The 25,774-nt window shown below is 52.5% G+C and overlaps 12 protein-coding genes across 12 annotated transcripts; 3 read left to right on the top strand and 9 right to left on the bottom strand.

The window, feature by feature from the left end:
* Positions 1-251: 251 nt before the first annotated feature.
* Positions 252-2,056, bottom strand: M409DRAFT_65148 (uncharacterized protein; the record flags this gene model as incomplete). The annotated part of the gene is made up of 5 exons (XM_033816389.1): positions 252-708; positions 761-1,019; positions 1,073-1,323; positions 1,377-1,872; positions 1,927-2,056. The coding sequence occupies 5 exons, from the start codon at positions 2,054-2,056 to the stop codon at positions 252-254; spliced, it is 1,593 nt and encodes a 530-aa protein (XP_033669617.1).
* An 833-nt stretch (positions 2,057-2,889) lies between these two features.
* On the bottom strand, positions 2,890-3,555 carry M409DRAFT_20745 (uncharacterized protein; the record flags this gene model as incomplete). The annotated part of the gene is made up of 1 exon (XM_033805530.1): positions 2,890-3,555. The coding sequence occupies one exon, from the start codon at positions 3,553-3,555 to the stop codon at positions 2,890-2,892; it is 666 nt and encodes a 221-aa protein (XP_033669616.1).
* Positions 3,556-4,036: 481 nt separating this feature from the next.
* M409DRAFT_52756 (uncharacterized protein) lies at positions 4,037-5,311 on the top strand (the record flags this gene model as incomplete). Its single annotated transcript, XM_033812164.1, has 3 exons — positions 4,037-4,774; positions 4,827-5,045; positions 5,108-5,311. 3 exons carry the CDS (start codon positions 4,037-4,039, stop codon positions 5,309-5,311), a joined length of 1,161 nt encoding a protein of 386 aa, XP_033669615.1.
* A 131-nt stretch (positions 5,312-5,442) lies between these two features.
* On the bottom strand, positions 5,443-7,243 carry M409DRAFT_65147 (uncharacterized protein; the record flags this gene model as incomplete). The annotated part of the gene is made up of 5 exons (XM_033816388.1): positions 5,443-5,770; positions 5,807-6,420; positions 6,474-6,776; positions 6,829-7,089; positions 7,142-7,243. The coding sequence occupies 5 exons, from the start codon at positions 7,241-7,243 to the stop codon at positions 5,443-5,445; spliced, it is 1,608 nt and encodes a 535-aa protein (XP_033669614.1).
* A 974-nt stretch (positions 7,244-8,217) lies between these two features.
* Positions 8,218-9,230, bottom strand: M409DRAFT_20742 (uncharacterized protein; the record flags this gene model as incomplete). Its single annotated transcript, XM_033805529.1, has 2 exons — positions 8,218-8,997; positions 9,048-9,230. The coding sequence occupies 2 exons, from the start codon at positions 9,228-9,230 to the stop codon at positions 8,218-8,220; spliced, it is 963 nt and encodes a 320-aa protein (XP_033669613.1).
* A 1,562-nt stretch (positions 9,231-10,792) lies between these two features.
* Positions 10,793-11,637, bottom strand: M409DRAFT_20741 (carbohydrate esterase family 5 protein; the record flags this gene model as incomplete). Its single annotated transcript, XM_033805528.1, has 3 exons — positions 10,793-11,064; positions 11,116-11,296; positions 11,359-11,637. 3 exons carry the CDS (start codon positions 11,635-11,637, stop codon positions 10,793-10,795), a joined length of 732 nt encoding a protein of 243 aa, XP_033669612.1.
* Positions 11,638-12,185: 548 nt separating this feature from the next.
* Positions 12,186-12,587, bottom strand: M409DRAFT_20740 (uncharacterized protein; the record flags this gene model as incomplete). The annotated part of the gene is made up of 1 exon (XM_033805527.1): positions 12,186-12,587. The coding sequence occupies one exon, from the start codon at positions 12,585-12,587 to the stop codon at positions 12,186-12,188; it is 402 nt and encodes a 133-aa protein (XP_033669611.1).
* Positions 12,588-14,106: 1,519 nt separating this feature from the next.
* M409DRAFT_20739 (uncharacterized protein) lies at positions 14,107-14,943 on the top strand (the record flags this gene model as incomplete). Its single annotated transcript, XM_033805526.1, has 3 exons — positions 14,107-14,266; positions 14,321-14,548; positions 14,606-14,943. The coding sequence occupies 3 exons, from the start codon at positions 14,107-14,109 to the stop codon at positions 14,941-14,943; spliced, it is 726 nt and encodes a 241-aa protein (XP_033669610.1).
* A 639-nt stretch (positions 14,944-15,582) lies between these two features.
* Positions 15,583-16,817, bottom strand: M409DRAFT_52751 (uncharacterized protein; the record flags this gene model as incomplete). The annotated part of the gene is made up of 2 exons (XM_033812163.1): positions 15,583-15,899; positions 15,953-16,817. 2 exons carry the CDS (start codon positions 16,815-16,817, stop codon positions 15,583-15,585), a joined length of 1,182 nt encoding a protein of 393 aa, XP_033669609.1.
* An 834-nt stretch (positions 16,818-17,651) lies between these two features.
* M409DRAFT_65144 (uncharacterized protein) lies at positions 17,652-18,489 on the top strand (the record flags this gene model as incomplete). Its single annotated transcript, XM_033816387.1, has 3 exons — positions 17,652-17,888; positions 17,938-18,251; positions 18,309-18,489. 3 exons carry the CDS (start codon positions 17,652-17,654, stop codon positions 18,487-18,489), a joined length of 732 nt encoding a protein of 243 aa, XP_033669608.1.
* A 28-nt stretch (positions 18,490-18,517) lies between these two features.
* Positions 18,518-20,925, bottom strand: M409DRAFT_36298 (uncharacterized protein; the record flags this gene model as incomplete). Its single annotated transcript, XM_033810534.1, has 7 exons — positions 18,518-19,170; positions 19,230-19,303; positions 19,351-19,430; positions 19,477-19,615; positions 19,669-20,193; positions 20,246-20,707; positions 20,762-20,925. 7 exons carry the CDS (start codon positions 20,923-20,925, stop codon positions 18,518-18,520), a joined length of 2,097 nt encoding a protein of 698 aa, XP_033669607.1.
* Positions 20,926-21,405: 480 nt separating this feature from the next.
* Positions 21,406-25,266, bottom strand: M409DRAFT_20735 (glycosyltransferase family 1 protein; the record flags this gene model as incomplete). Its single annotated transcript, XM_033805525.1, has 1 exon — positions 21,406-25,266. One exon carries the CDS (start codon positions 25,264-25,266, stop codon positions 21,406-21,408), a length of 3,861 nt encoding a protein of 1,286 aa, XP_033669606.1.
* Positions 25,267-25,774: the final 508 nt, after the last annotated feature.

Below are 25,774 nucleotides of genomic sequence, written 5' to 3'. Positions count from 1 at the left end.
CTCAAACTCCCCAATTGACTCCAGTCTTTCAGTAGCGGCAGCAGGTGCCAGAGAGGTTTCTAAGTCTCAGCGGTTTCAAGGATTGATCTTCCCTGTCTGTACGCCGGTCAAATGACTGAGTAGCGGACTAAATCTATATTTCACAAGCACCATTTCAATCAGCTTCTCACGAGCAAACAAACTATGTCTGCCTTGTGTTTTTCATCCACGAGACACTTTTGACTCTACCACATCGAACCCGACATGTCTTTTCAATGGTCGGTGGCCGATTCAGTCTCAGATTTCTCCACATCGTTGCCAGTATCCTGGTGACTGCCTGCCTCCTCGTCTTTCTTTCCCGGCTCTTGAGATGATTTCGGAGCTGTCGGGGCAAATCGGCTCCGCTCCATGATAGGCTGTCCATACTTGTAGAAGATGAAAGGTGTCGGAGCCAACAGACACGCCACACCCCCGATCAAGCTCCCAGCTCCTCCAACTCCCATTGCATCAAGCATGTACGTCGTGAAGAGGGGAGCTGAAGCTGCGGCCGCTGACCGTGCAACAGTGTTGGCGGCCAAGGCTGAGGCGGTGTACATGAGGTAAGTGTTGCTGAGGTATCCGAGGTAGCCGACGAAGATGAGCATGATCGAAGCCGAGAGGAAGACGCCTGCGATGGTGCAGACGATCCAGTGGATGCTGTTGTATTCGCCGGCCCATGCGAACCAGAACCTGGGAATCTCGTCAGCAGCGATAGGTCGAAGGGAGGAATATGAAGTCTTACATTGCAATCGGAAAGAGGATACTCCCAACCATGGCTATGGGCAAGCGTTCTTCAGGACGGCGCTGAAAGACTGTTGCCGACTTCTTCTTCTGTGCGTTGTGCGTTGCCCAAACGACGAATATTCCACCCAAACAGGCGCCGATGACGACTCCAATCAAAGGGAGCTCACCAGTCCCAGCATTCCAGCCGCGTTTCCTTTGAAAGACATACGGGTAGATTGCGAAGAGCATGTAGAGTAGACAGTAGACGATGCTCACATCTGTGGGGTTGATATTAGCGTCGGTCCTCCTCAAAGTGATTTGCGGTCCGTACATATTGCGCAAAGAAGCGAGATTGGATCAAATAAGATGATCCAAGGACGTATGAGGGCGACTTTGAAAATGCCCACGACAGTGCGGTCTGTAGTCTCGACGGGAGCTTTCATATCTTCGTAGCCGCGGGAGTTTGCGCGTCGCAAGCGTTTCGCTTTGTTGAGGAGTACAATCGAGGGCAAGGTCTCGGGGATTGTGAATAAGAGCAGCATAGTTACGAAGGACAGCCAGATCAGTTCATAGAAGGCCCATCTGATGCTATGTCAGTCATGCTGGGAGATAGGTCAATGGGAACGACGACACACCTCCAATTCTCAGTGATCTGTAAGAAGCCACCAGTGACGGGCCCGAGCGCAGGTCCAACGAAGTTCATCACAGCGTACAATGTAATTACATCCGGAAGGTCAGCAGGTCCCCAGATATCGACCAGCACGCCCGGTGAGTTGGAAATCGCAGCAGAGACGAAAGTCCCTGTGAGGAATCGTCCCACCAGAAGCCCCGCGAAGTTCGGTGTGAAAGCGCATAAGAAGTTGAACGCGAAGTAGCATATGAATGTTGTGTAACAGATCCACCGTCGACCGTAAAGCTCGGAAAGCGGTGCCCAGAGCAACGGACCAGCGACGTATCCAAGGAGGAAGAGTGTGACGACCAGACCGCCAGCTTCTTCAGAGACGTGCAGGCCTTCGCTGAGGCTTTGAAGGCATCCCGTCGGCGCACTGGAGGCGAATGTGGCGTTGATCACGGCGAGGAAGCACACGCTGGAGATGTACCATTTTCGTGGGCGGGACCAGTTCTTTGGATCTGTTGCTCTTCGTCAGCTTGTTGGTTCAGGAGATGTGGAGCTGTGTTGCTCACTCTCGATGTCGTGGGGTGAGAAGTCAAGATGCCCGTCCCTGTTCAAGAAAGGAGGACCATTGTCTTGGATTTCGCTGCTCCTGTATGGCTTTGCCAACGGTCTGGACATCAGTCGCTCTAAGCGCTCCATCCTTGGTTGTTGACAGCCTTGTGGTTGTTCGGGACTTTGCCAGAAGCGATAGCAACTGGAAGGCCTTAGAGAGTACAATGAGGAACTATATCATAAAAGGAGAGGATGCACCCAGGTTTTAAAGACTGCTCTTAGTATGCTTTTGGCGCATAGCGGGCATCGCGTTAGATCAGATCAGGTTCCATGCTGCGCGTGATTGCACAATCTCTGCGAATCGGTTGCGGCCGTAGTCGTCGCCCATAGCACTTTATAAAAAACCATTCTAGATCGGTTCTAGCACTCTTTCTCCGTTGGGCGGCGTTCGTGATGAAGTGAGTGAACTCGCTATCTGATCAAACTCGAAAGTCCAGGTTCGGAATTTCAGGCTGTGAAAGTTAATGCCGCGGCATTATCTTTGGGAACATCTGGACTTTGTGCGAATAGGAGAACTCGTCCTTTCCGAAGCTTTCTAACGGCCGTAAGAGGGATGAATAGACGATCAGGAACTCGCTTCGGATGACTACGTAAGGCATGTTGGGGTAGGCGCACGAGGACGATCAACGAGTGCTATAAGCAGTCCCATCCCATGCTCGTCTTCGCAGTCGAGCAGGCATGTGTGATTCGTCTTGTTTGTACAGTGACGGCAGATGCTGAATACTGTGAGTCGCCGTGACCCTACCCGTACACTGTTTGAATCTCTCCCTGCTCGAAATCCTCAGCTCGAATAGCAGTGTGACCACAAGCGTAACAATGCCCCGTTGCCAAGTCTTCCACTGCCTCTCTCCTCAACCATCTCAAACTCGAGACTGCAGTAGTCATCCACCTGAATGAGTCCTTTCATCCAAACTGTCATTCTAATACCAATTCGCCTGGCGCAAGATGTTCAAGTCTTTGGGAGTGAAGCCTTTGAAGCCTTCTCTGCTTGCGATGCGCCTAGCACTCCACGGTATGCGACTTGGGACCGCTAGAGTGCATGCCGTGCTGTCTAAAACAAAGGAGTTCGGCTCCAGTGCTGAAAAGTACAGATTGCCATTTTCCTCCACTTCCATGTCAAACTCGAAAAGCACATCCCATGTTGCGTACCTTTGCGCACGCATCGGTGCTAGAGGGTAATAGAGACCCTCGGACTTGTTATTCAGGGTGCTGTACACTCGCCACTCGACTTGACAGAAGCGAAAGTCGTCTCCAAATGTCTCCTCAAATTTCCGGTAGGTGATCGGCTGTAAGCACTTCAAGCTTTCGAATGATGAGCTGGATCGGTTTAAGGAGGCCCAAACGACCAGCTTCGATTTCGCGCAGACAGTATCGATCGACTCCCTTCGTATTTGTCGGCAAGTGTGGGCGAGATGGTGCAGACGAAAGACTTCTACCCCCACACGTGTTTGCGGAACCGCTTGTTCGTACACGGAGACTCGCAGCTCGGCTGGCAAGTCGAGGAAGCGAAATGGTCCTACACGCTTCTTCGCCCTGGTGCGCGGCGCAATGAACACCGTGGCGAGCCCAGAACGAGTCTGCACCATGATTTGCGATGGTTGGTGTTGCGAAGTTGGTGAGTTTGTTATTGATGGGATGGTGCGACTTAAGAGGAGGAGTTTTACGCTAGCGTCGCGCTAATCAAATTCACTCCGTGTCACATGCGTAAATCATTCACTCGGCCGTACCCTTTCATTCAATGCCGCATCACCGAGCGAACGCTTAGACAATCTCTTCTCTGTCACAACAACCCAAGAGCATGCGAATGCACTGCATTGTGAGACTGACCGCTAAAGCAGTGAGGGGCAGTTTCGCCAATTTGTGAGAACCCGCGGGAAACAGTCCGTGAAAAATATTGTTTGCGGGTCTGTGTCACCCCGGAACCATCTCCGCGCTTGCTGTCAAAAAGTCTACTGGATCTTCTGGACTCTTCTTTCACCTCTCCGACACGCGCTCCCACGAAGGAACAAACGTCTCCAACTCATTGTTGCAAGCGACAAGCAATTCCCAATCCTCTCGCACCACATCATGGCGAAAGCGAAGGGTCTCACTATAGCTCTCACTTACGATCTCAAGTCCGACTATGACCCCAACAACCCAGATGTACCTGCCGAAACCGTCGCCGAGTTCGCCGAAGGTGAGACCATCATCGCGATCGCAGACGCTCTCAAATCTTTGGGACATCTGCCCGTTTTGGTTGGCAACATATTCCACTTGACCACTGCTCTCGCAGCAGGAAGGCACCACCAGTGGGATTTGGCATTCAATATTGCGGAAGGTTTGCGAGGCTCAGCGAGGGTCGCACAGATCCCAGGTTTACTTGAAGCATATGGCGTTCCGTGTGCATTATCTGACGCAAGGACGATGTGCCTGATGCACGACAAAGCTTTGACTCAAGTGGTGTTGAAGGACGCTGGAGTGCTTACGGCGCCTTCGATGCTGATCAAGACTGAGGATACTTTCGACGGCCTTGAACATTCGCAATGGATGTCGACGCTGGGCCTGAAAGACCATGGCGGCAAGGGTGAATCATTTGACCTCTTCGTAAAGCTTAATGCAGAAGGCACGTCGAAAGGGCTATGCGAGACATCCAGAGCCAGGAATGCAGAAGCCGCCAACCGAGCAGTGCAGAGTCTACGAGCCCAATTTCCACTTAAATATGTCTTGGTGGAGCAATTCCTGGACGGTCGAGAGTTGTCCGTGTCGCTTGCGGGCACGGGGGCGAAGACGGAGATACTCGGTGTCACGGAGATGATATGGCCCCATGTAGCTGCATGTATTAATGCAGACACAGGTGTTGGCCCTTCCATTGCTATAGGCAGGTGCGGTTCCATTTTGCACCTGGGTCTCTAAGATCGAGGGAGAAGAAGGTAAAGACTGGATCGAGCGGGCCGTCAATGGCCGCGAGGACAGTGAGGTCCTCAAGGTTGAGAGGCTCGCCTTCCGGGCATGGGTGGCCATGGGATGTCGCGACGGCGGCCGGATTGACATTCGATCAAAAGGCTGGGATTGCGATGCAGAGCCTTGTGTCTTGGAGGTAGGCGAACCCTCTAACATGTGCTCGGCACGACTTGAAGCTGATGCTATATCTGCGCCCAGATCAACGCAATCGCTGGCCTTTGCCCTGGCTGGTCGGACCTGCCTCTTGCTGCCGAAAGGAACGGGATTGGCTATGCACAGATGATCGAAAAGTTTGTTGAAAGTGCCAGGCAGCGAGTGACGGTGTCATGGACGAGCATATCTCCTCTGACAAGCCCGGGAGCCTCGGTGCTGAGCGGAGTGACAAAGCTTCCTGGAGAGTGAGCACCATAGATGGCCATGAATGATTAATGAAGTGAGTTCATTGCATGCCTATCACTACACTTGGAAGTATGCCATCTTACGAGACATCTTGGTCGGGGCCTAGGCGTCTGCCATAGATCCCCACACTTACCCTAGACGCTTTCATCTGCGCCTTGGCGTTCCTGTAGTTCAATGATCTCAGCTTCCTGGTGGACGCCTCTGGATTCTGCTGTTCTCTCAACATCATTCCCCGGCTCTTCGCTCGGCACGACGGGCTGAGACTGGTCTAAGCTCAATTGCGGAATACACAATGAGAGCGCGAGTGATGCCAGAGCAAATGCGGTCAGAGTCCACCAGATCGCGTGAAAGCTTGGGTTCAACGCAGCCAGGAGATCCGCCCTGTCCTGGGATTCCTCTGGCAGCCCATCCAGTACTGCACCAAGTTGAGTGATATTGTTGGAATACTCGTCTGCTTTTTGTCTCAAGATAGGACTATCACTCCCATTCAGTTATGACCTTAGTGTATTCTGAAAGATAGAGTCTCCAATGACGATCCCGATAGTCTGCCCTAGAGCCCTGAAGAACGGGCTCAGGCCAGCCGCGATAGCCATGTGTTGGGGCTCACTCGCTGCTTGTGTCGCCATAGATTGACTGGTGAACAGACATCCGAGACCAAGTCCTGATACCGCGTTGAGGAAGATCCATTGAGGCACTGTCGTTTCGTTCGTCAAAAGGACCAGCAGACCACATCCAAGGGACAGAAGCGCCCAGCCGATCCAGATGACGAGCCTGTACTTTCCTGTCTTTGATATGATGACTGAGGTAATTGTAGTGGTAGGGCCGGACAAGACACATTGTGGAAGTAGGGCCACGCCAGACATCAACGGTGAGTATCCCTTGGAGAGCTGATAGTAGAGCGGTAGGTAGTAAACGAGGCCGTATTGGATGATGCCCATGAATATGGTGCCAGTGAAAAGGGCGAGGTTTGTCCGATTCCCGAGGAGGACGAGTGGCAGAATTGGCGATGTTGGAACGTAGTGCTCGTAGAACAGCCAGGCGACGAGGCCAACGGCGCCGATGATGAGAGGAACGAGCGTTTGGTAGCTAGACCAAGCGAACATGGACCCACCCTGAGAGTATCGTTAATATTACGCAAGCAAAAATGTGCAAGAGAGAAACTTACCCATGATATGGCCAGCAAGAAGCTTGTGAGACAGCCGGTGAAGACCACAGCGCCTGCCCAGTCGACCATTTTCAAAGCCTGGCCTAGCTGCAGTGGCTCGTGTGGCGTCTTCAGGAGGAATGCGATGAGGAATATGCTCATCCCTGCGAACGGAAGACATATCCAAAATATCCAGCGCCAGGTCACATACTCTGTAAATGCACCTCCAGCTATCGGGCCAACGACAGTGCCAACGAGCCATACCAGGCCGATAAGGGCGATTGCATTTGCTCGTTTACGTAGTGTAAACAAGTCGACCAACACCTGATATAGTTAGTCAACGTCTCTAATTAGAATAGAAAGTATCTCAACGAACCACATAAGTCATGGTGAGGAAGCCTCCGCCACCAGCTCCTTGAAGGGTACGGCCTACGAGCAGAGACGCCACATTCTGTGCAGTAGATCCCACGATGGTGCCAATGGTGAATAGCGCCAATGCGATGAGGGTAAGGGTTCTTCGACCAAATGCATTGGAGAAAGCGGCGTAGATTGGTTGAACGGCAGACGACGCAAGTACGAAGCTGCTGCCTGCCCAGTAGGCTTGGGTGCTCGTGGCGCCGAGGGGGTTGGCAATTGTCTGTACCGGTGTCAGTGAAGGAGAAAATGAAGAAGGTAGACCAGACGCTTACCGGGAGTGAGACACCAAGCGCAGTCGAGTCCACTGCAGCGATGAGGTTGAGGAGGCAGAGGCCTGTGAAGCTCAACACGAGGTCCAACTTTGATATCGCCATCGTTTATGATGTTCCGCGTAGCTGTTGTGCGTTGTATTTGTAAGTCTTTGTAGCAGAGCAGGAATGCACTTGCAGGTAAAGTTAAAGATGTGGCACTGACGACTTGAACGACTCGTTCACGCTCGTGATACAACGACGAAGCATCACATGCTTGTGAATAATGACAGAAGATCTCACCATCTCATGAATGGCCCGAAAGTCTTCCCCAGCTACTCAAGAAGTGAAGGTAGATTTCATCCTTCAAGACGTCGTTCCAGTGTACGCTAGAAGTCTGTGGTGCCCAGTTTGACGACTGTCTTCCACGAGCCTACATATTTCGCAGGATATAGTATGTTCACCCCATGTGCGGCATGTATACAACAAGAGAGAGCGAACGCGAGTGTTCACGGGGGTGCACCACGGCTTGCACATGATCAGTGCAAGGCTGTAAATATATCCATCTGCAGACCTCGCCACGTCTACTTCATTTGAGGACGACTATTGCTTCTTACGACAACCATTTCTTCACCTTACTAGATCCGTCGATAACAATTCACGAACTCAGGTGACATCACATCCATGATATCTGGTGGCTCCCAAACACAATTTGCATTTTAAGCCAGCCTCTCAGCCTCGCTCATCCGCCCCTTTGGTCTTCCCAGCATCTCAGCTGTCTTCGCCAAGACCAAACAGTTCGCGAATTTCGAGATCTCACCCAGGCGCGCGGAGAGCATGGCTTGTTTGATCATCGACATGTCTCGGTATCCTCCTGAACCTGATCGAGCATGCGATGCGGCGAGTTGGATCAACTATATTCATGGGCAATACCAAAAGGTTAGACTCATTACGTATAATGACTTGCTCCATACGCTTGCACTGCTCGCCTGCCCTCTTGTTCAATTCATCCAAAAGTGTGAAGGGCGGGAGCTCAAGGAGGGCGACATCTATGGCGTGAGGGTCTCTTGGAAGTGCATAAGGAACGCTATGAATGCAAACTAATGCTGATCAACTCTGTCCCTTGGATCAAACCGCTTCTCATGCTCTTGGATCTTATCGTGGCTCGCCGGCTCGACATCATAATCTCCCGGCGCACCGACGCCTGGCGGAGGAAGCTTGTTGGCATCGTGCGACTCTCCTTCAGCAGCCTGCAAGGTCTCCCACAGCTGCACCATGCTACCTGGCGGTATCTGCACATCACCTGCTAAGATCCGCGCATGTCGAAGGCCATTGATGCCGTAAAATCGTTCGTTTTCACGGTCTCGCTCAGCGATCACAGTTCCGTCGATTTGAACTCCAACGTAAAGGCCTTTGCTCTTCATGTATGTCCAAACAGGGGACTGTCGCTTGACGACTTCAGAGTCCAGCTGTCTGCCTCCACCAAGAGGTCCAACGGCAGCCGAAACTTCGCCACCAAGGGTTGCACGAGCTCGAGTGAAGCCCTCCATGCCTTTGTCATTATTGATAACGGCCACGCAATCATACACATCCAAGCCTGCGACCAGTCCCCAACCCAAGGTGTGCAGCAGGATGCCAGAAGGGGGAGACCATTGGCCGTTTGGGAGCTTCTGCACGATAACACCACTTCCTCCAGCACCTGACCAGTGCAGTCCGGTACGCATCACCGTGAAAATTGCGAGACCCTTCGCTCCACGGATGACTTCCGGTGGAATGTGCTGCAGCGACTTCTTCTGCTTACTGTGGTCGCCATGATGATGTTCCTTCGGATCCGGGGCCTCGAAGCCGTCGATGCAGAAGCTGCGAAGAATACGTGCCGCCTGTACTGAGGTCAGCTTCTCGTTGGAATACTTTCAGATCTTGTGCTGACCTTATCGGCTTCTTCGTCTAGCGAAGCCGGGAAGAAGGCCTCAGCACCCAGCTTGTTCGAGAACTTGTTGATAGGCTTTCCAATCTTCTGGGCGAAAACATTCGCTTTGGCGCCGAACTTGGCTATACGGCTTTGCTGTTGACTGTTTGGATCATGACCATCAGCTGGTTGTTGAGTTGACATGGCTGTACAGCAGGCGTTTTCCTATCCAGGCTGTACATTGTAATGCAAGAAGCTCGTCTCTTATCAAGGTCCCGGACTGCTGTTCAATGCCGTCACCGGTCTACGTGGAAAGCAGGACTTGAACAGCACACGTGGGCAGGATTCCACGCGCATTCGAAGCTCCATCGCCATCCGATCTTCCGGCAGCTGTCGTCCATCCTGTTTCCAGCTGCCCCAGCGGCAGCTTTATGACATCACCCGAATCTGTTCCGAAAGACGGCAACGTGAGCTCCATGTTTCGGCCATAGAAGAGTCCTTTACATTAACTTGTCATGGGGCAACGAACGCCTTTCGCGCCTGAGCTGGAGCGCAGGTCAAAGACACTGCGGAAGACATACTCCTCATCAGGATAGCAATCAAACCTGGGGTTCGGACCGCAAAGAACGATCGGGCTTGCCAGTTCTGCCAGGCATGTGCGTTGCGGTGAACAGTTCACGAAATGACGACGACCCCTGACTTTTGCCTGATGAAGTTCGTACTAGTAGGACTTCGCTTCAACGAACTTGATGCTCAGCATATCATGACTGCTGGACCTATTGGAGACCCATTGGTCGGTCCAGTGAGATTTCAATAACTCGAGTGCTCCCTCGCACCATTTACCAAGCTTGGGAGCTGAACGGAACATTTTCCAATCTCACAATGCTCTCGTTCCAATGAGCATAATGCTGACGGGGGCAGCTATCTAATATTTTAAGACTGCCATCAAATCCATATAAAGCTGCTGCTGCTCAGCGACTACAGCCATCAAACACGAGATTTCGCACAGAAATGTCGGCCAATACAGCGTCCTCAGCCGCGGCCTTCTGGGACTCAGTGGGCAAGGCCTATGAAACTGCTTTCAGGGACATTCCTGGGCAGCGACGCTCGCTCGAATGGCTTCTGCCCAGACTTTCTTCGGGTTCTCGTGTCGCTGACATAGGATGCGGAACTGGACGCCCGGTGTGCGAAGCGTTCATCAAAGCCGGCCATTCTGTGACGGGAATCGACGTCTCTCCAATCATGCTTGAGATCGCCCGAGAGTAAGTACCTCAAGCAATATTCGTGCAGAGCTCTGCCTTCGACTGGAAGCCTACGGCGCCACTGGACGCTGTAACAGCGTACTTCTCGATCATATCCAACCTCACCCAGGATGAAATCAGGACGTTTCTCCCTCTGGCTTATAGCTGGTTAAAGTCCGGGGGACTCTTCATTTTCGCGACCGAGCCTTTTGAGGGGGAATTGTGGCGTGGCACGTTCCTGGGTAGAGAGTCGACGGGGAGTAGCATCAGCGCTGAGGAGATCGTGAAGAGAAGTCGAGCAGCAGGCTTCGAGGTGATCAAAGTTGAGAGAGAGAATTATTTGCCAAAAGGCGAAGAAGCTGGACTGTGTACTGAGGTGGAAAGCCGTGAGGAGGATCACATTTTCATTTGGGCGAAGAAGCCAGAGTGAGATTTCTAACACAATGAAGAGGTTTCGCCAAATCCCAATCGAGCAAACTTCTGCAGCCCCTTCAGCCCACCAATGTTGAGAACTAATAGTTGTGCTCAAACAAGGGGCCAAAGGAAATCAATGGCTTCCTGCTTGTACGCATTCACCGCATTCTCATGGATCCGTCCAGCCTCATCGCTGAACCCTGCGTTCGCACAGAATACATCCCCAGCTTGGCAGAAGTTGCGAAGGCGATTGCTGTACGTCGTACTGAAATAGTTGTAGCTGACGGGTCCTCTTGCAAATAGACCGCTTGTGGTGGAGTTGCCACCATCGATGGGGTAGTTGGCAACGAAAGACGGGCTGGCGAAGAACGCACCGCCGGTGACTGTTGGGTTGATGAGCTCGTGTCTTGTTGCGGTGCTGATAAGGAGCTTACTGTATTGCTTGTAGTCTTCAAGCGTTGGATAGCCTTGTCCTCCAATCAGGACTGAAGTCATGGTCTGGCCACCTTGACTATACCCAAGAAGAACGATACGGGGGTTGACGGTTGACTTGCATCGATCCACATATTCTCTTATGGTGCTTTGGCCTTGCTTGATTCCGTAATTGATGCTGGGCTATGATAACATGAGCATTCTATGGACTTTGCATTTTTTGATGAATCGAGTTAAGAGCTTACAAAGTATAACAGGTAGGGACTGGAGGCATAAGGTAAGGACCGGCAATATCCCCCTGCCTTGTCAACCAAGGCAGTAGCCACATCTTGCTGCCCTTGCTGCTCTGTGTAATTGGGACCATTCTGAAATGGTAGATTGAAGTTGAGATCGGTGCCTCGAGCAGAAAGAACAAAAACACCATCGGTACAGGGTGTGCCAGCTGTGTCAGCCCCTGGACAATCAACAGCCAGAGTGCTTGTAGCCAAGGTGGCCAGCGCCAGGATATGTCGAGTGAGAACCATGTTTCATGAGCTTGCGAGACACAACGCTCAGATTACCTGCTATCATGAAGGCTTTATAGCCGGGCGTTGGCAACACCCTCGGCCTGCAGACGTTGTAGTGCTGCTCGCCCAGCCCTACAAACCCACGTTAGTGTCTGGAATGTCGCTGAGTTCGCGAAGAGGATTGTGAAGCGGTGTCGGCTTGGCAGTTTCGTCAATCTCGACGATACCGTGCAGCTGCAGTACCCGACATAACGCGAGGCTAAGCCTGTTTGCAAGTACTCCTGGCTTCGTCCCAGTGCTCAGCATGGACATCCATGATGCAACATGCACATCGAGTCGAGTTTGAGCAGTAACCTAATAACAGAGTATAGATGTACAAACTACCCAGAACTAATGTTACACAAGCTGCCTGATACAGCTTCGCCATTTTCACTCATGAGTTCTTCGTTGGACCTAGCCACTCGTGCACTGACGGAGACTGTCGAGCTTTTCATGTAGATCAAGATATCTGGGCTTTGGAGTCAGATCCAGTCGCTCCTCACAGGAGATGGAAGATGAGACAGACCTTAATCCACCGTCGGCATGTGCTTCTTGATTGCTGGGGCAATATCCTCGGGAAGAAGGGGAAATAGCAACGTTGCTTGAGGTTGCTCTCGAGTGGTGGCGGCTATCAGCTCGGTGAAGTAATCGCTGAGGAATGGAGTCGTCCGCACTCCTCCTCCAAGCGTGATGCCATCCCATTTGCGTTTCTTCAGCAGTGTGAGAAAGTCCTGCCAGCTGGCATCGTCGCCAGGACGCAGCATGATTCCCTCCAGTACCAGGCTATTGAATTGTTTGAAGTCTTCTTGCATCTTTTGGATGCTGGCGGCGATCTTCTGGCTTTCATTGCGCGGGCCCACGTCGATTCCTTTGGCAGCTTGTTCTGCGAGCCATTGTGGTGCAACCCCGGCGGTCAATAGGTAAGTCATTGTCACAAGTCGAGAAGGTGCGTAATGTCGTAAGAATGTTTCTTCGTGTACTGAAAGAGTGTGAGTATAGTTATTTATATGTAGCGAGCCATCCGCGTGCCAGGTATGTAGCCGCTACCGGCAAGGCTGTAAAGTCCCGTGCCCGGAGAAGGAGACGTCGGTTATGCCGAGTTCCAACGGAAGATTAGCTAATGTGACGAAGGCATGATTTGCCTACTAGTTTAGACGGTGGTGTATCGACATCGGGGTTGAAGAGAGGGAAAGCTGCCGCAGGTGGAAGAAGGACGGAGCGAGAAGTTGAGGAACGGAGCACGAGTTGGTTTTAGTAGAAGCTCAGGCCACGGGAGGATGCCTGGTAGAACTGTGAAAGCCGTTCAGAAAGCCGTTGCCGAACAGACGCAACTTGCGATCTTTCGTAATCACGGAGTCATCACAGAGGCCTATAGCGGTCCAATAGTCCTTGGCACCAGTCGAGGTCCGACGCCACAAGATTTCAGGGCTATATAGCCGATATATCGCGAGGTGATGTTCTCGGGTTGTGATACGAAACTTCGCCGAAGCGAAAGTGGGCCCCAACATCCTTCCGCTGCGTCTCCATGGGAGACTCAAGGTCAGGCAACAAAGTGGCAGCGGAGTCTGGCTATTTCTGTGAATGTGCCCTGCTTCAATGCTATAGAAGCGAAGTGCTTTCCAAGACTTGATGTGGTCAAAATGTGGTGTGTTTCAGCATATCCAGCACTGAAGTGACTTTGTAGACACCTCAAAGATCGAGGCACATCCTTCTCATACATGCGGCTCAGATACGCTCAAAGCTGAAGCCAAAAACGATACCCCTGCCCCAGCTTCGCCCTAGAAGTTGGCATGGAGATTGGGGAGATCGGAAGGATTCGTCAGAACATTGTGGAGATGTCGGTGAAATCAGGCTGCAGTGCTGCCGATGCGGGATTCGAAGACCTGGCCAGCGCATGGTGTCGAGATCATGACCTGTGGCTACAGGGGCGTCGAAGAGATCTCCTGCTTAGATGCCCTCGCGCGCGTTAGCGTTGGAGGCAGTGCTGGAGCGGTTGAGCTACTCTTCGAACGCCACCGCGTTGCAGTGATCCTCAACTTCACGCTCTATGGCGAGATGTCCGAGTGACACAAAGCAATCTCAAAGACCAGATCACATCCTGCGTTTGCCCTATGCCGTCTGAGAGCATTCTGGGATTGCACGACAGCCACTTTGGTCATGGCGAAGAGAGTTATAGACTCACCGTTGCTGAAACAACGGAGAAGGCTATCACTCAGCCGCCACCATGTCCTTCCACGCCCACGGAGAACTCTCATAACCAAGCATTGCCGTCGTAATGGCCGGATATTAGTGCTGCGCCTGATCCGGTGTATGAGTAGGGTGCTGCGGTATAGGGGTATGAAGATTGCATATGAACAGCGAGTGCGTCTGCAAGACACAGAGTCGTCACTCACGGCTTGCCTTTCTCTTGAGAGAACTTGTCTAAGATTGTCGTACACATACTCCAAGATGAAGACGCGAATTTTTCACCTGCTCACCGTAGCACTTGCGCTGCCGCTCCAGGTCTGGGCTGAAACGCCCCCGAATTTCCAGCCTTCCACCGACAACCGGCTAGCTGTAGCCTACAACAGCACGACTGTCACGCCAAATCAACTGTTCCAGCCAGCTGGTGAGTGTAGAACCTCAGTCTGCGCGACCATAGCTACTTACACGCACCCTCCAGCCATCGCAAATGCCCCAACAGTCTCCTACAACCGGACTTTGCAAGGCCCCTACATGATTGCCATGTTCGACCTGTCCATCACGTACGCCGACTTTGCGGGCCCTACTACCGACCTAGTTCCAGGTCTTGGAACCAACACTACAACATACCTGCACTGGCTTCGCACGAATGTGACCCAGACTCCAGGCGCGGTTCTGGGAGGTTCAGCGAACGACACGGCAGCATATGGTCCGTATGACGCGATTGATCGATGAGGTTTAAAAGAACACTGACCAAAGAATCAAGTGTCCCCTGCGCCTCCCGCCACAGATGCGCCGCACACGTACATCTTGTACCTTTTCCCCCAGCCGACCAACTTCACACTTCCTGCCGTTGATGCCGGTAGGAACCTGAGCGCTGGATCTATGAATCGTTACAACTTCAGTATCCAGGCTCTCGCAGACGCGGCAGGTCAGCCAGTCGCGGCAAACTACTTTCGAGCAACGAGCATGCCGACCAACAGTACTACGAATGGGACAACCAGCCCTGGGGTCCAGCCGTCTACGGGAAGTGCTGCAAGCTTCAAGAGCTCTGTATGGTTCACAACTGTTGCTGTTGCAGTGGGGATTGTAATGGCAATGTGAGGGGAAAAAAAGTCGCAAAAGAAAATCAAGGCTTCGTCGCCTTGTGGACATGCTTGAAAGTTCAGGGGTGTGCTGCACGAACGAGAAGTAGAGGATTGACGACGAGGGATGGGATCATTTGAAGTGACCGGGCTATTGCATTCAATTCTTCTACATCCTGTACCGTATTAAATCATCTTGGGCATAATTAACATTCATCTATATACAAATACAAACATTGGTGCCCGAATTCTCGAACATCTCCACGTCATGTCGCCAAATCATCCTCCCCAGTTCTATACACCTTCGTATCCCTATTATCGCCCGCCGGAATTCGTTCCTTGTCGTCTGGACCACCATGTGTGGTCTTTAATATCCAATCAAACTTGAAAATTTGCCCTCTAGATCCAACAGAGCTGAATTAGTATTGTGCATGTGACTTACTGTTACCCTTTGAACTTGTCACTTCCCATTTAATAGTGCGTCTGTCATGGCAGAAAAGGCGGCGGAAAACATGTCCGCGCTGTCAAGGATATAGACTCATCATACCTGTACAGTCTCTATGGTTGTATCTAGAAGCGCTCTGAAAACTCTAACAACGCCGCCCAAATGCTGATGCCCATTTAGATGACCTGAAAATCTCACACAACCCAAGATGCTCTACACCTTCCAAGGCCCACACCCTTCCGCCACCTTGAAATCGCAGCCCGTCTTGCTCTTGATCTCCTCAATACTCGTATTGGGATTGTGATCTCTCAAGGTCAGTCCCTTCTCGTGATCGACATCAAAGCAAGCCAGCTCCGTGATGATCATGTGCACGCATCGGCTTCCTGTCAAAGGCAGATCGCACTTTGCCTTGATCTTGGGGTTGCCGTGTTTGTCGCAGTGTGTCTGCACAACCATGATCTTGGTGGCTTCGCGGTTGGCTACCAGGTCCATGGCGCCGCCCATGCCTTTGACCATCTTACCGGGGATCACTGGAGATTGATGTTAGCATTCCGTCTCGAGAAGGAGATATGTTCAAGCTTACTGTAGTTCGCGACATCGCCGTACTGACTACATTCCAATGCTCCCAGCACAGTCATGTCGAGATGGCCGCCTCGAATCTGGCCAAAGGCGACATCGCTGCCAAAGGTGCTGGCTCCTGGAATAGGCACAATCGTTTCCTTGCCCGCGTTGATCCAGTCGCTCTGTTTCTCGCCTCGCTTGGGGTATCCACCAACACCTATGATGGCGTTCTCAGACTGCACGTAAACATGTCTCCCGTCCTTGGAAGCGTAATCGGAAGCCAGCACGGGCATGCCGACGCCCAGGTTACACGAAGAGCCTGGTACGAACTCCTTGGCAGCTCTTTGGGCGATCACATCTCGAACGCTCTTCTCCTTCGATTCTTTGCTGTCATCATCGTTGTGCAACACCTCGATCTTGCCCCACTTCTTTCCTTTGAAAAGCCTGTTGACATTCAGACCAGGAAGATGGATCGATTCTGCAGGCAACTCGCCCAGCTCAACGATCTCCTCGGCTTCGACAATGGTGATGCGAGCAGCGTTGGCCATGATGCGATTGTAGTTGTACGATGTGCCTTTAAAGACGCAATTGCCCATCTTGTCGGCTTTCCAGGCTTTGATCCAGGCGAAGTCTGCAGTTGGGAACGCCTCTTCCAGAAGATACTCCTTGCCATTGAATGTCCTGACTTCTCGGGCCTCGTTGTACTTAAGAACGTTGCCGTTGGAGTCGTACTTGGTTGGCAGCTTCCCCTCAGCGTACAAGGTATTCAAACCGGTTGGAGTGTAGAATGCTGGAACTCCCGCACCGCAGCATCTGATATTTTCTGCGAAGGTACCCTGAGGAATAAGATGCAATGCAGTCTCGCCCGACAGATACGCCTTCTCCATCACATGTGCTCGCCCAATGTACGACAGCCATTGTTCGGAGATCTTGTGCTTCTCGTACAGTCGACCGAGACCCCAATTGTCGTCGCCTGCCTCAGTTGAGATGGCTTTGCTCTCTCGTCCATTCGATCATCGTCTCCGGAATGCCTGATAAGCCGAAGCCACCAGCCATGATGGTGACGCCAGGCTTGATGTCCCGGAGTGCCTCATCCACGGAGTCACAGATTTCAAAGTCTTTTCTGAAGGCCATATCTAGTCGATTGATGTTTGTCGTTGTCGTTGTCGTGTTGTACTCGTCTGGAGGGGAATGTGCAGTCGTGCAGTCGTATACATCATCATGACCCAGAGCTTAGCCTTTACTTTATACTTGCATCCGGCCTCAGCCCTGCCACGATAGCTTTATTGTTCCCGTGCCACTAACCCTTCCGGCGGATGATGGCATAACTCGCCGGCCATCCCGCATGCGGAAGTGTCGGTTCGATGCTAGAGAGGCAGAATTTGCTCGTGGATCGTCAAAGTTCGATGTGGCAAGGACGGGTTGTGAGCGCGGAAGCTACTTCTGGACTCCGAGGATTTTATGAGGTGAGTTTGGGGCGGACTGAAGTCTGCTGCTGGGCTGATCTCCCAAAGGCTGCGACCGGAGCTACTTTTAGGGGCCGACACTTGAAGTCATAGTCCCGGCTCGAGTGGAGTGGCGACCAGCCTAGATAGGTATCCGTTTTGGCGTCACCGGGCTTTTTGATCCAGAAGTGTGGAATCAACTGTATAGATATAGAATCATCAGCTCCTGAGAAGCCTGTTCAACACTCAGAGACAGCATCAATCCGCGACATCAAGATGACACTCACCAACGAATTCTTCCAGCAGCTCGAATCACTTTTCCCAAAAGCTGCAGATAGCCCATGGTACGTCTATGCGGCGCTTGTCTTCCAAGCAAACGACCGCATGGAACTCATCAGCTCGACCTGGAGATACGTGCAATCAACCACTTCAAAAGCAGAAGATCAAATTGTCAAAGCAAGGAAGATGAGGGAAGCACTGCTGAAAGCAAGTGTTCTGGTTGGGTTCCCCAAGGTCTGTCGTCAATACTAGTCTCCTGCAATATGTGCTGATCTTGTTGAAGGGCATCAACGCCTGTACTACCTTACGCAAAGCACTGCTGGCCGACTCTCCAGAAATCGAAAGCGAACTCGACAAGGACTCATCGCTACGGCAACATCTCTCTCGCTCCGAGAAAGACGCCCGAGGGATGGACTTCTTCTCTAAGATCTACGCACAACACACCGACCGAGTGCTGCAGAACATGTCGGTTGCCTCTGGCGGAGATCTGTCCGAGTTCGCGATTAATGCAGTCTATGGCGATTTAATGGCGGAAGAGTCTCGTCTCAATGCCAAAGAGACCGGGTTGCTGGAGTTCCTTGCATGTTATGCAACTGGGTACGTCCAGAAAGACATTTTTCATCTCGAGTGTAGTTTGCTGACTTGGATACACAGCGGATCGGTCTGGGCCCAGGCCAAGGGTCATATGTATGGCAGCCACAATCTCGGCAACGGCAAGGCGGAAATCCAGGGCGCTGTCAAGATCTGCGACACCATCGAGGAGACGCTTGATATCAAGGTAAACAGAGCGCCTGCTGAGAACTGGTCGTGGCTGGCGAAGGCGGAAAAGTGGTGATAGTCCTGGGTGTCTTCTCCTGTTTGTGTTATATAGATTCTGGCCATTGTAGCCAGTCAAAGTTGTTGAAGTCATCCCACGACATTCCATCAAAATACGGCTCGAAACCGTTGCCGGGCTGATTCAGTACCTGTGAGATCTCCATGTCCGACATTGTGGAGAATTGAAACGTGTCCGGCCATGTCGATGACTCCTGTATTGGGTCGGCTAGGGGCTCTTGTTGCATCGATGGTGCTGCCACGGGGTCTACACTCGGAACTGTGCCTTGAGTGGCCGTAGTTATTCGATCTTTCAATATCTGTCGAAGTTGTCTGGCGTAGAGTGTTGAAGGACCGTTGCGGTGGGGAGTTACAGATCCTATTCTTTCCAACAGACCAGCCGATTGATCGATGACTTCTCTAATGCTCGGCGCCAAGATGGTGTTTCCTGTGACATAGGTGCTGAGCGTGAGGGCAAAGCAGGCGGCGAAAGAGATCATGATGGATGTGTTATTGGGCATCGAGAGCAGTCTGGATTCTCCCTGGATGGCTACCCGCATGACATTTAGTGCTGATGATAGTCCTGCTGTGCGGAAAAACTGCCGAACTTCGAGTGGAGCTGTTGGGTGGTTGATCAAGCCGCCATAGATGGACAGTCGAGTGTGAGTAATGAGAATCTCGATGTAAGGAGGAAGACGGTTGTCTAGATATAGCTCGTCAGCCATGCTTATCATCTGTGTTGAGCAGATATGTGGTACATACCAGGCCCTGTGCCGATCGACGAGTCGTACTCTGCGTGCCACTGGTTGAAGAAGTGCTCGATGGCGCTTTGGATGCTGTGGGACATTAGCAGTGATACATTGAGCAGGCGAGGATGCGATACGCCTGAGCTTCCAGTGACCCATCTCCAGCAACGCCCTGCGAGCTGTCACATAACGTCCGTACGTCGGTGAAGAGTCCGTCCTGCTCTCGTTAGCATGGATCGGGATGAGTAGGTGTCTCTATGTACCAGATCTCTCCTCATAGTTGCAATCGACAGAAGAGGTCCGTCTTCCTTGTCGGCGAGGTCGGATCGATGCCACCCATCGCATTCCTTGATCAGCCGAGTCAAAGGGGTTATAAAAGGTCTTCCTCGAGCAAGGCACATTCTGAAGAGGAAAGTCAGGCCCTACCGCTTTCCATCAGATTAACTAGAACTTACCCTCTCTCGACCGCATATAGCGAGATCCAGCACCGCTCTCTGCCCCTCAAGAGTAGCCGCCCCCTTTGCGATGAGGGATCAGTGTTCTGAAACCCATCCATGGCCAATGCAACCCTGGCATCAAGAGACTCGCCGCGCCCAATACTTGGTCTCGAAGCTGATGGAGCGGTCTGATCGAGAGCCAGTACTTTGTGAAGGCCCAGGTCGATCGCTATCTGCAAAGCCGTCGCAACATAGAAACAGGTCTCGTCATCAGCACTGCGCTCGCCAGGAAACATCCACGGCAGATTGACCATGAAGGCCAGCACAATCTCAACAGATTTGTGCTTTTCATGGATCACTCTGTACACCAACGGCTTGATGTGGTTGGAAAGACGCTTGGACAGAGCCCCTGCGTGTGGCATGAACAGGGCTGATGCCGCCATGACGGAGGTGAGAAGGAAGGCTGACCTGGATCGAGTGAATGCCATGTCGTATATCCGTGAGTCCAGGCCCCATCTCGTGTGCGAGAGGTTGGTGTGGAAGCTGGGGCATGTTAGTGAAGTTCGTGGTGCTTGAATAAGGAGCGGCAACTCACAACGTTATCATCGATTCTGCCTCTTCCTCTGACACCAATCCTAGGCTGATGGGATCGATGTCTTCGCCAACGTCTAGACTAACATGAGCGGGCGCGAAGAACGCCCCAAGCTTTGAAGCGTCCTTTGGTTGTGTGGTGGTAGTTGGTCGTCTGGAAGCCCGGTGGGAAGCAGCGAGTAGTTGAAGGGGACTCTCCGCAGACTCAATAGCTTGGCTATCGCCAGATAAAGGAGTGTGGTCGGCGATGATGCCGTTCGTCTCGCCAGTCTCGACTCTATCGTCAGTGTCGTCGCCATTATGGTACTCTTCATCGAGTGAGCTCTCAATGCTTTCTACGCCACCCAGCAGTGCCCGGAGACGCTTAACAATCTTCTCATCCTCTATGCTTCGCTTATCTGCGGATGAAGCTCGCTCGACAGCCTGCTCTATCTGGAACAGAGCCTTATCTAGACCGACCCTCTTGCTGGACATAGCAATTAGCTCTACATGCTCGATCGAGTCCTGTCGGCTGACCTACTTCTTCGTGCCCTTCTGCCGTCCAACGTGATATTCACCACGAGTGCACTCGCAGCCTATCTGAGCACATCTCTGGCAGCGACGCTGATCGGCGTGCCAATGGCATTTCGTCTTGCTGCGTCTGCAGGGGAGACACGCAGCTTGTTTACGGGCACGATCCGCCATGTCACCGCTTGGACACAGAGGCGTAGCAGCTTTTCATTGCTGGCTCTGAAAAATCTACATCGGCCAATGAGTGGACTCCCTCAAGATCGTCGGGTAAAGCAAGCGCTGACGAAGAGTGTTGCGGCAGAAAACAGTTGGATGTTTTGGTGATGACGTCGGCAGGATCTGTTGCTCAGCTGAATAACAAACACTCACGGTGGCCTAGATTTACAACCAAGTATTGTCTTGGATACGGATACGAATACGAGCACTGACGAAGACGTGGGCCATATGCTCCATGAATGACCCGTTTCCGGATATTAAAGAAAACTGACCATTCCGACAGCAGAATACTGATACCACATCATTCAATCACCAACAAGAAGCCTACCATCACTTTGAATCGATCATTGTCGACGCTGAACAATATTGTAAATATCGCCAATTAACGACGTTGCTCGGGTATCTCAGTTCCAGTCAAGCAAACCCATACTCAACCGATCAGCTCTTTGGAACATCTCCATTCTGCAGTCCAGCCTCCTGCATGCTCAACTTCAACACCATCTGCAACTCTTCGTCCTCCTCATCCTCCTCCGCCGCCGTGGCTCGCCCCTTGCCCTTCCTGGTCTGATGGTGCTCCGCTTCCAACAGACTCTGCTTCTTGATGTATTCCATGACAATCTCTTCTTCCGTTTTCTCCTGTGCCGTCTTCTCGCCGCCTTTGCCCTTCGACCTCTGGGCCTCAAACTCACTCTGCGTTACGCCGGCAAGATGACCGGGATCGTACGTCGGAGGTTGCCCAGGAGTTGACGATCCGCTTGCGACGACTGTAATCTTCTCCGGCGCATTCGTCGATGTCTCTGCTACCGAGCGCTCGAATTCCTCGTCTTCAGAGTCATCGAGACCCAGAACGGACCCGATCTCGCTGGAACTGCTTTCCTGGCCTTGCCGCCACATGCTCTGCGACATGGCACGATTCAGCTGCGATTCATAGTTGTCCTTTTCAGTTAGGGGCTGCTGAGCCGCGGCACCATCCTTCGCCGTAGGTCTCCGCAAGTCTTCCTCGCAGACCTGGCCGTTCGCCTCTTCTTGTCCCTGATATTGGAATGGAGTGATGGTTGCTCGAGCTGTCCCTTCCACGTTTGCATCTTGCTCGCTACGAGCATTATGTCCCAGCTCTCGCCGTGGTGCTTCTTGGTTCGATTGCTGGAAGTAGCCGTCAACTGCAGCTCCTTCTCGCGAGTCCAAGGCTGACATTCCGCGAGGTCGTACAGAGGGCTGAGTGCCACCCATGCCGAGCATGACACTGTCCATATCCAAATTATGTGCATCCGCCGTCGGAGAAGACTGAACGGAACTCGTAGTCCGGTGATAGCTTTGGCGAGCCTCGCCATTCGTCCTCGCCTTACCACCCTGCTGTTTTAGCAGATCGTTCCTCATTTCTTCATGTTTCTTGTTCTTCTTCATGTACTTCTGAATCAACTTCCACCGCTCGATGACATCTTCTTTCTCTTCGTCGGAGCTCTGCAGCCACTCTTCGTACCCCTGCGCTGCTCTGGATGCAACAATGTAGCTCTGCATGTTGCTGTTGGTCTGCTTCTGCACTTCTTTGTGTATACCTTTCAGCGTGTGGCTCATCATACCCATGGAAGCAGCGCCTGGTTTGACAATGAATCCTCCGATTCCTTTACCAACTCCTTTGAAGAAGCCGGCAGTTCCCTCTTTCTGTGCGCCTCTCCAAGGCTGAGTGACTATCCCAGTGACTCCATCATACCAGCCAAGGCCGAACTCTCTCCCCACTGCAATCATGCCAGACTTCATATCCGTGACTCGCTCTTGCGGACGGACAGTTTCGTCTCCCCACATCTTGGGCGCGTTGTGAAAGCCTTTGGTAATCCCCACTGACATCTCCATGGGAGAGTAGAAGAAGGACTTGGCGAAACGTCCAATCCCTTTACTTTTGTGTGCCCCATGGCGCATCATATCACGGTTCTTGCTCTTCGTGCTGGAATTCGTCTGAGTGCTGGCCAGACTTCGACCAGTGTCATCAAAGTTGGACGTTGACCTTGTCTGGGTGCTGACTTGGCTGAGGGTACTGTCTCCAACGACGGAGCTCGGTTGTCGAGGCAGTACACTGGAGTGAGGGCTCGACTCCAGGGATGATGCAACGGAAAGCTTGGAGGAATTGCGAAGATGGGACAGAGACGGGCGTGATCTCAAGCTCGATCGACTCTGTGCCGGCGAGAGTGGCCGGGTCGATCCCTCGCCTGCATTTGACGAGGCATCGTTCGACTTTGGCAGTGTCGGCACCGATGCTTGTGACTGCTTTCGATCAGGACGAGAAGACTGCTGGAAGACTTTCACCGTCTCCGTAGGTATTTCAGCCAAACCCAAACTCATACCACCAATGGCTCTCAGGGCTGCCTGGCCAAGCCCAGAGATGGGGTCCATGGGACCCTCGTCGGTGTAATGCTCTTGTGGCCTGAAGAGTCTTAGGTCAGAGAAGTCTACGAGATTGGCATTTGTCAGGGTGGAAGCAGCAAAAGCGCTCAGCTTGACCTTGGTGTGCTTGATGCGCCATGTAGCAGCTCGAGACGGCGCCAGAGTGCAGCGAAGTCGGTCGGGCTCGAGGTATTGATGGAATGATTGAGCGCCCACATCGCAGCCTCGTTCTTCTGCGATCTTGGCCGCAAGCTCGCTGGCACGCTCCAGGCTCTCTGGTTTGAGGCAGAAGTTGATAGCATCGGCTAGCCTGTCCGCGGTGAGCTTTTTCGATGGAATAGGAGGAGGCCCAGCGCCTGCTCGAGCGACCATAGCGCCCCAGAAGGGCTGGTCTCCAAAGAATGGAACAACCACTGTAGGCCGGCCAGCAGCAATGCCAGCGGATGTTGTTCCAGCGCCACCGTGATGGACCACGCAAGAAACGTGCTTGAACAGCCAGTCATGGGGCACGCTGCCAAGCAGAAAGACGTTCTCGGGGACATCCTCTGCTCCGATACCTCCCCAGCCTCTCGACAGGAGGACGCGCTGACCAGTCGTCTTTGCAGCCTCGAATATGATCTTCGTCATCGCATCCGGATCGTCTAACACGATACTTCCAAATCCAATGTAGACGGGTGGTGGGCCGGCATCAAGGAAAGCGTTGAGTTCTGGAGCAGGTGTATAGTCAGGCGAGCTGAGAAAGTAGAAGCCAGCGATGGAGATATGGGGACCCCAATCCTTCGGTTTGGGGATCAAAGCTGGAGACCAGCAGTATGTGTGCGGGATCTTAAGACGCTGCAGCATACCAGGAGCGGAGATCTTGCTCACTGGATTGAGGCCAAGGCACTTCTTGCGAAAGCGGTTGATAACATCGCCTAGTCCCTGCCACGACAGAAGCTCGATCATAGCATAGCTGATGAAGTTCGTTAGTTGTGCGTCGGCATTCGAAGACTGAATGTTGGCCAATGGGTGGGGAAAGGCCTGGGTCGCAGAATACGGCATTGTGAACATAATGTGGAGTGGGATTCCCATCTTCTCGGCGCAGTGGATATGGGCAAAGCTGGGAGGATTGGCGATGATGCAGTCGGCCACGAAAGGTCTTCCCGTAGGACCATCGTCTTCCTCTTCTTCGTCCAGGTCTTCGTACATTCCGTCGCCGGCTTCGTAGCACGATCGCCAACATCCCTGGAGATACTCGGCGACATCCTTCCTGCGCTGACCGACATCTCCATCTACCAGGCTACGGAACCCGGGCATCAGACTGGGATTTTTGACCATAAAAGCCATCAACCGTGAAGGATCGCCGCCGATGTTGAAGAACTCCAAGCCATTGTCCTCGACAAACTTCTTGAAGTTGGGGTGGGTGGCCAGACGCACACGGTGGTTGTATGTGTTCTTCAAGACCTTGCCAAATGCGACGAAAGGCTGCACATCGCCGTGCGAGCCCACGACTTGGATGACAACATTCAAAGGTGGCGGCGGAGGGGTCTTCTCGTCGCCGCCTAGAAACGGGGGAATGTAGGCAGGGGGTGGTGGTTCGCTGTCTTGGATGGCCTGGATCTGCTGTCGTAGCGCTGGAGTGAAGACCTGGGATAAACTTCGATTGAGCTGATTGATGCGGATGTTCACACGGCCATCGTCAGTGACATTGGCGCTGGTGCCAATGCCGTCGGCATCATTGCGGATCTCGCCATATATCTCACCGTAAGCAGGCGGCGGGAGATCGTCTTCGTGGCCTTCGGAGAGCAAATCGGTCTTTTCGAGCGAGGAGTCTTGTCTCGAGGGACCTGCAGGAGCTGTGGCAGGTTGTTGTGGTTGCGAAGTCGAAGACCCCGGCACTGGCCGCCTCTTGATCGAGGATGTGGGAGGCTTGGTCGCCATGCTGTGAACGAGAGTGTGAGGACGAGCGTCGCTGCCAGAATTCACGGCATCGATCTCATATTATTGCAGAAAACGAATACGGCGGGCGGCTGAGTAAGGCGTAACGATCAGAGAGGGTTTGTCGTCAGAACGTGGGTGTACGTACCTGAAACGTGCAAACTCAATGCCACAATGGGGTGAATGAACCAGTAGGGTGAGCAGAATGGTTCGATGTTCAATGCCAGGCAGCACCCTGTGGCCCAATGCTATTCTGGTACCTGATCCTGTCGAGGCAGCAACATTAACGCCAAGGCAGCAACATGAAGTCGTCGTAATGGCTCAACAGTGAGGTATTTGGTTGCTAGTGAGTGTAAGTGAGTAGCTGGCCAAGCAGATTAAACAAACGCGTTTAGCACATAGCAAGGGGAAGTGTAGGAAATGGATTGAAATAAAAGTGCAAGAGAAACTGGCTGGAATGTTTTCAAGGTCCTGCGGGATCATCAGCCTCACCTGCAGCTCGCCCTACTAG

Source organism: Zasmidium cellare (assembly GCF_010093935.1).
Source record: "Zasmidium cellare ATCC 36951 unplaced genomic scaffold M409scaffold_11, whole genome shotgun sequence".
Taxonomy (NCBI): Eukaryota; Fungi; Ascomycota; class Dothideomycetes; order Mycosphaerellales; family Mycosphaerellaceae; genus Zasmidium; species Zasmidium cellare.
This window is presented reverse-complemented; position numbering and strand designations above follow the sequence as displayed.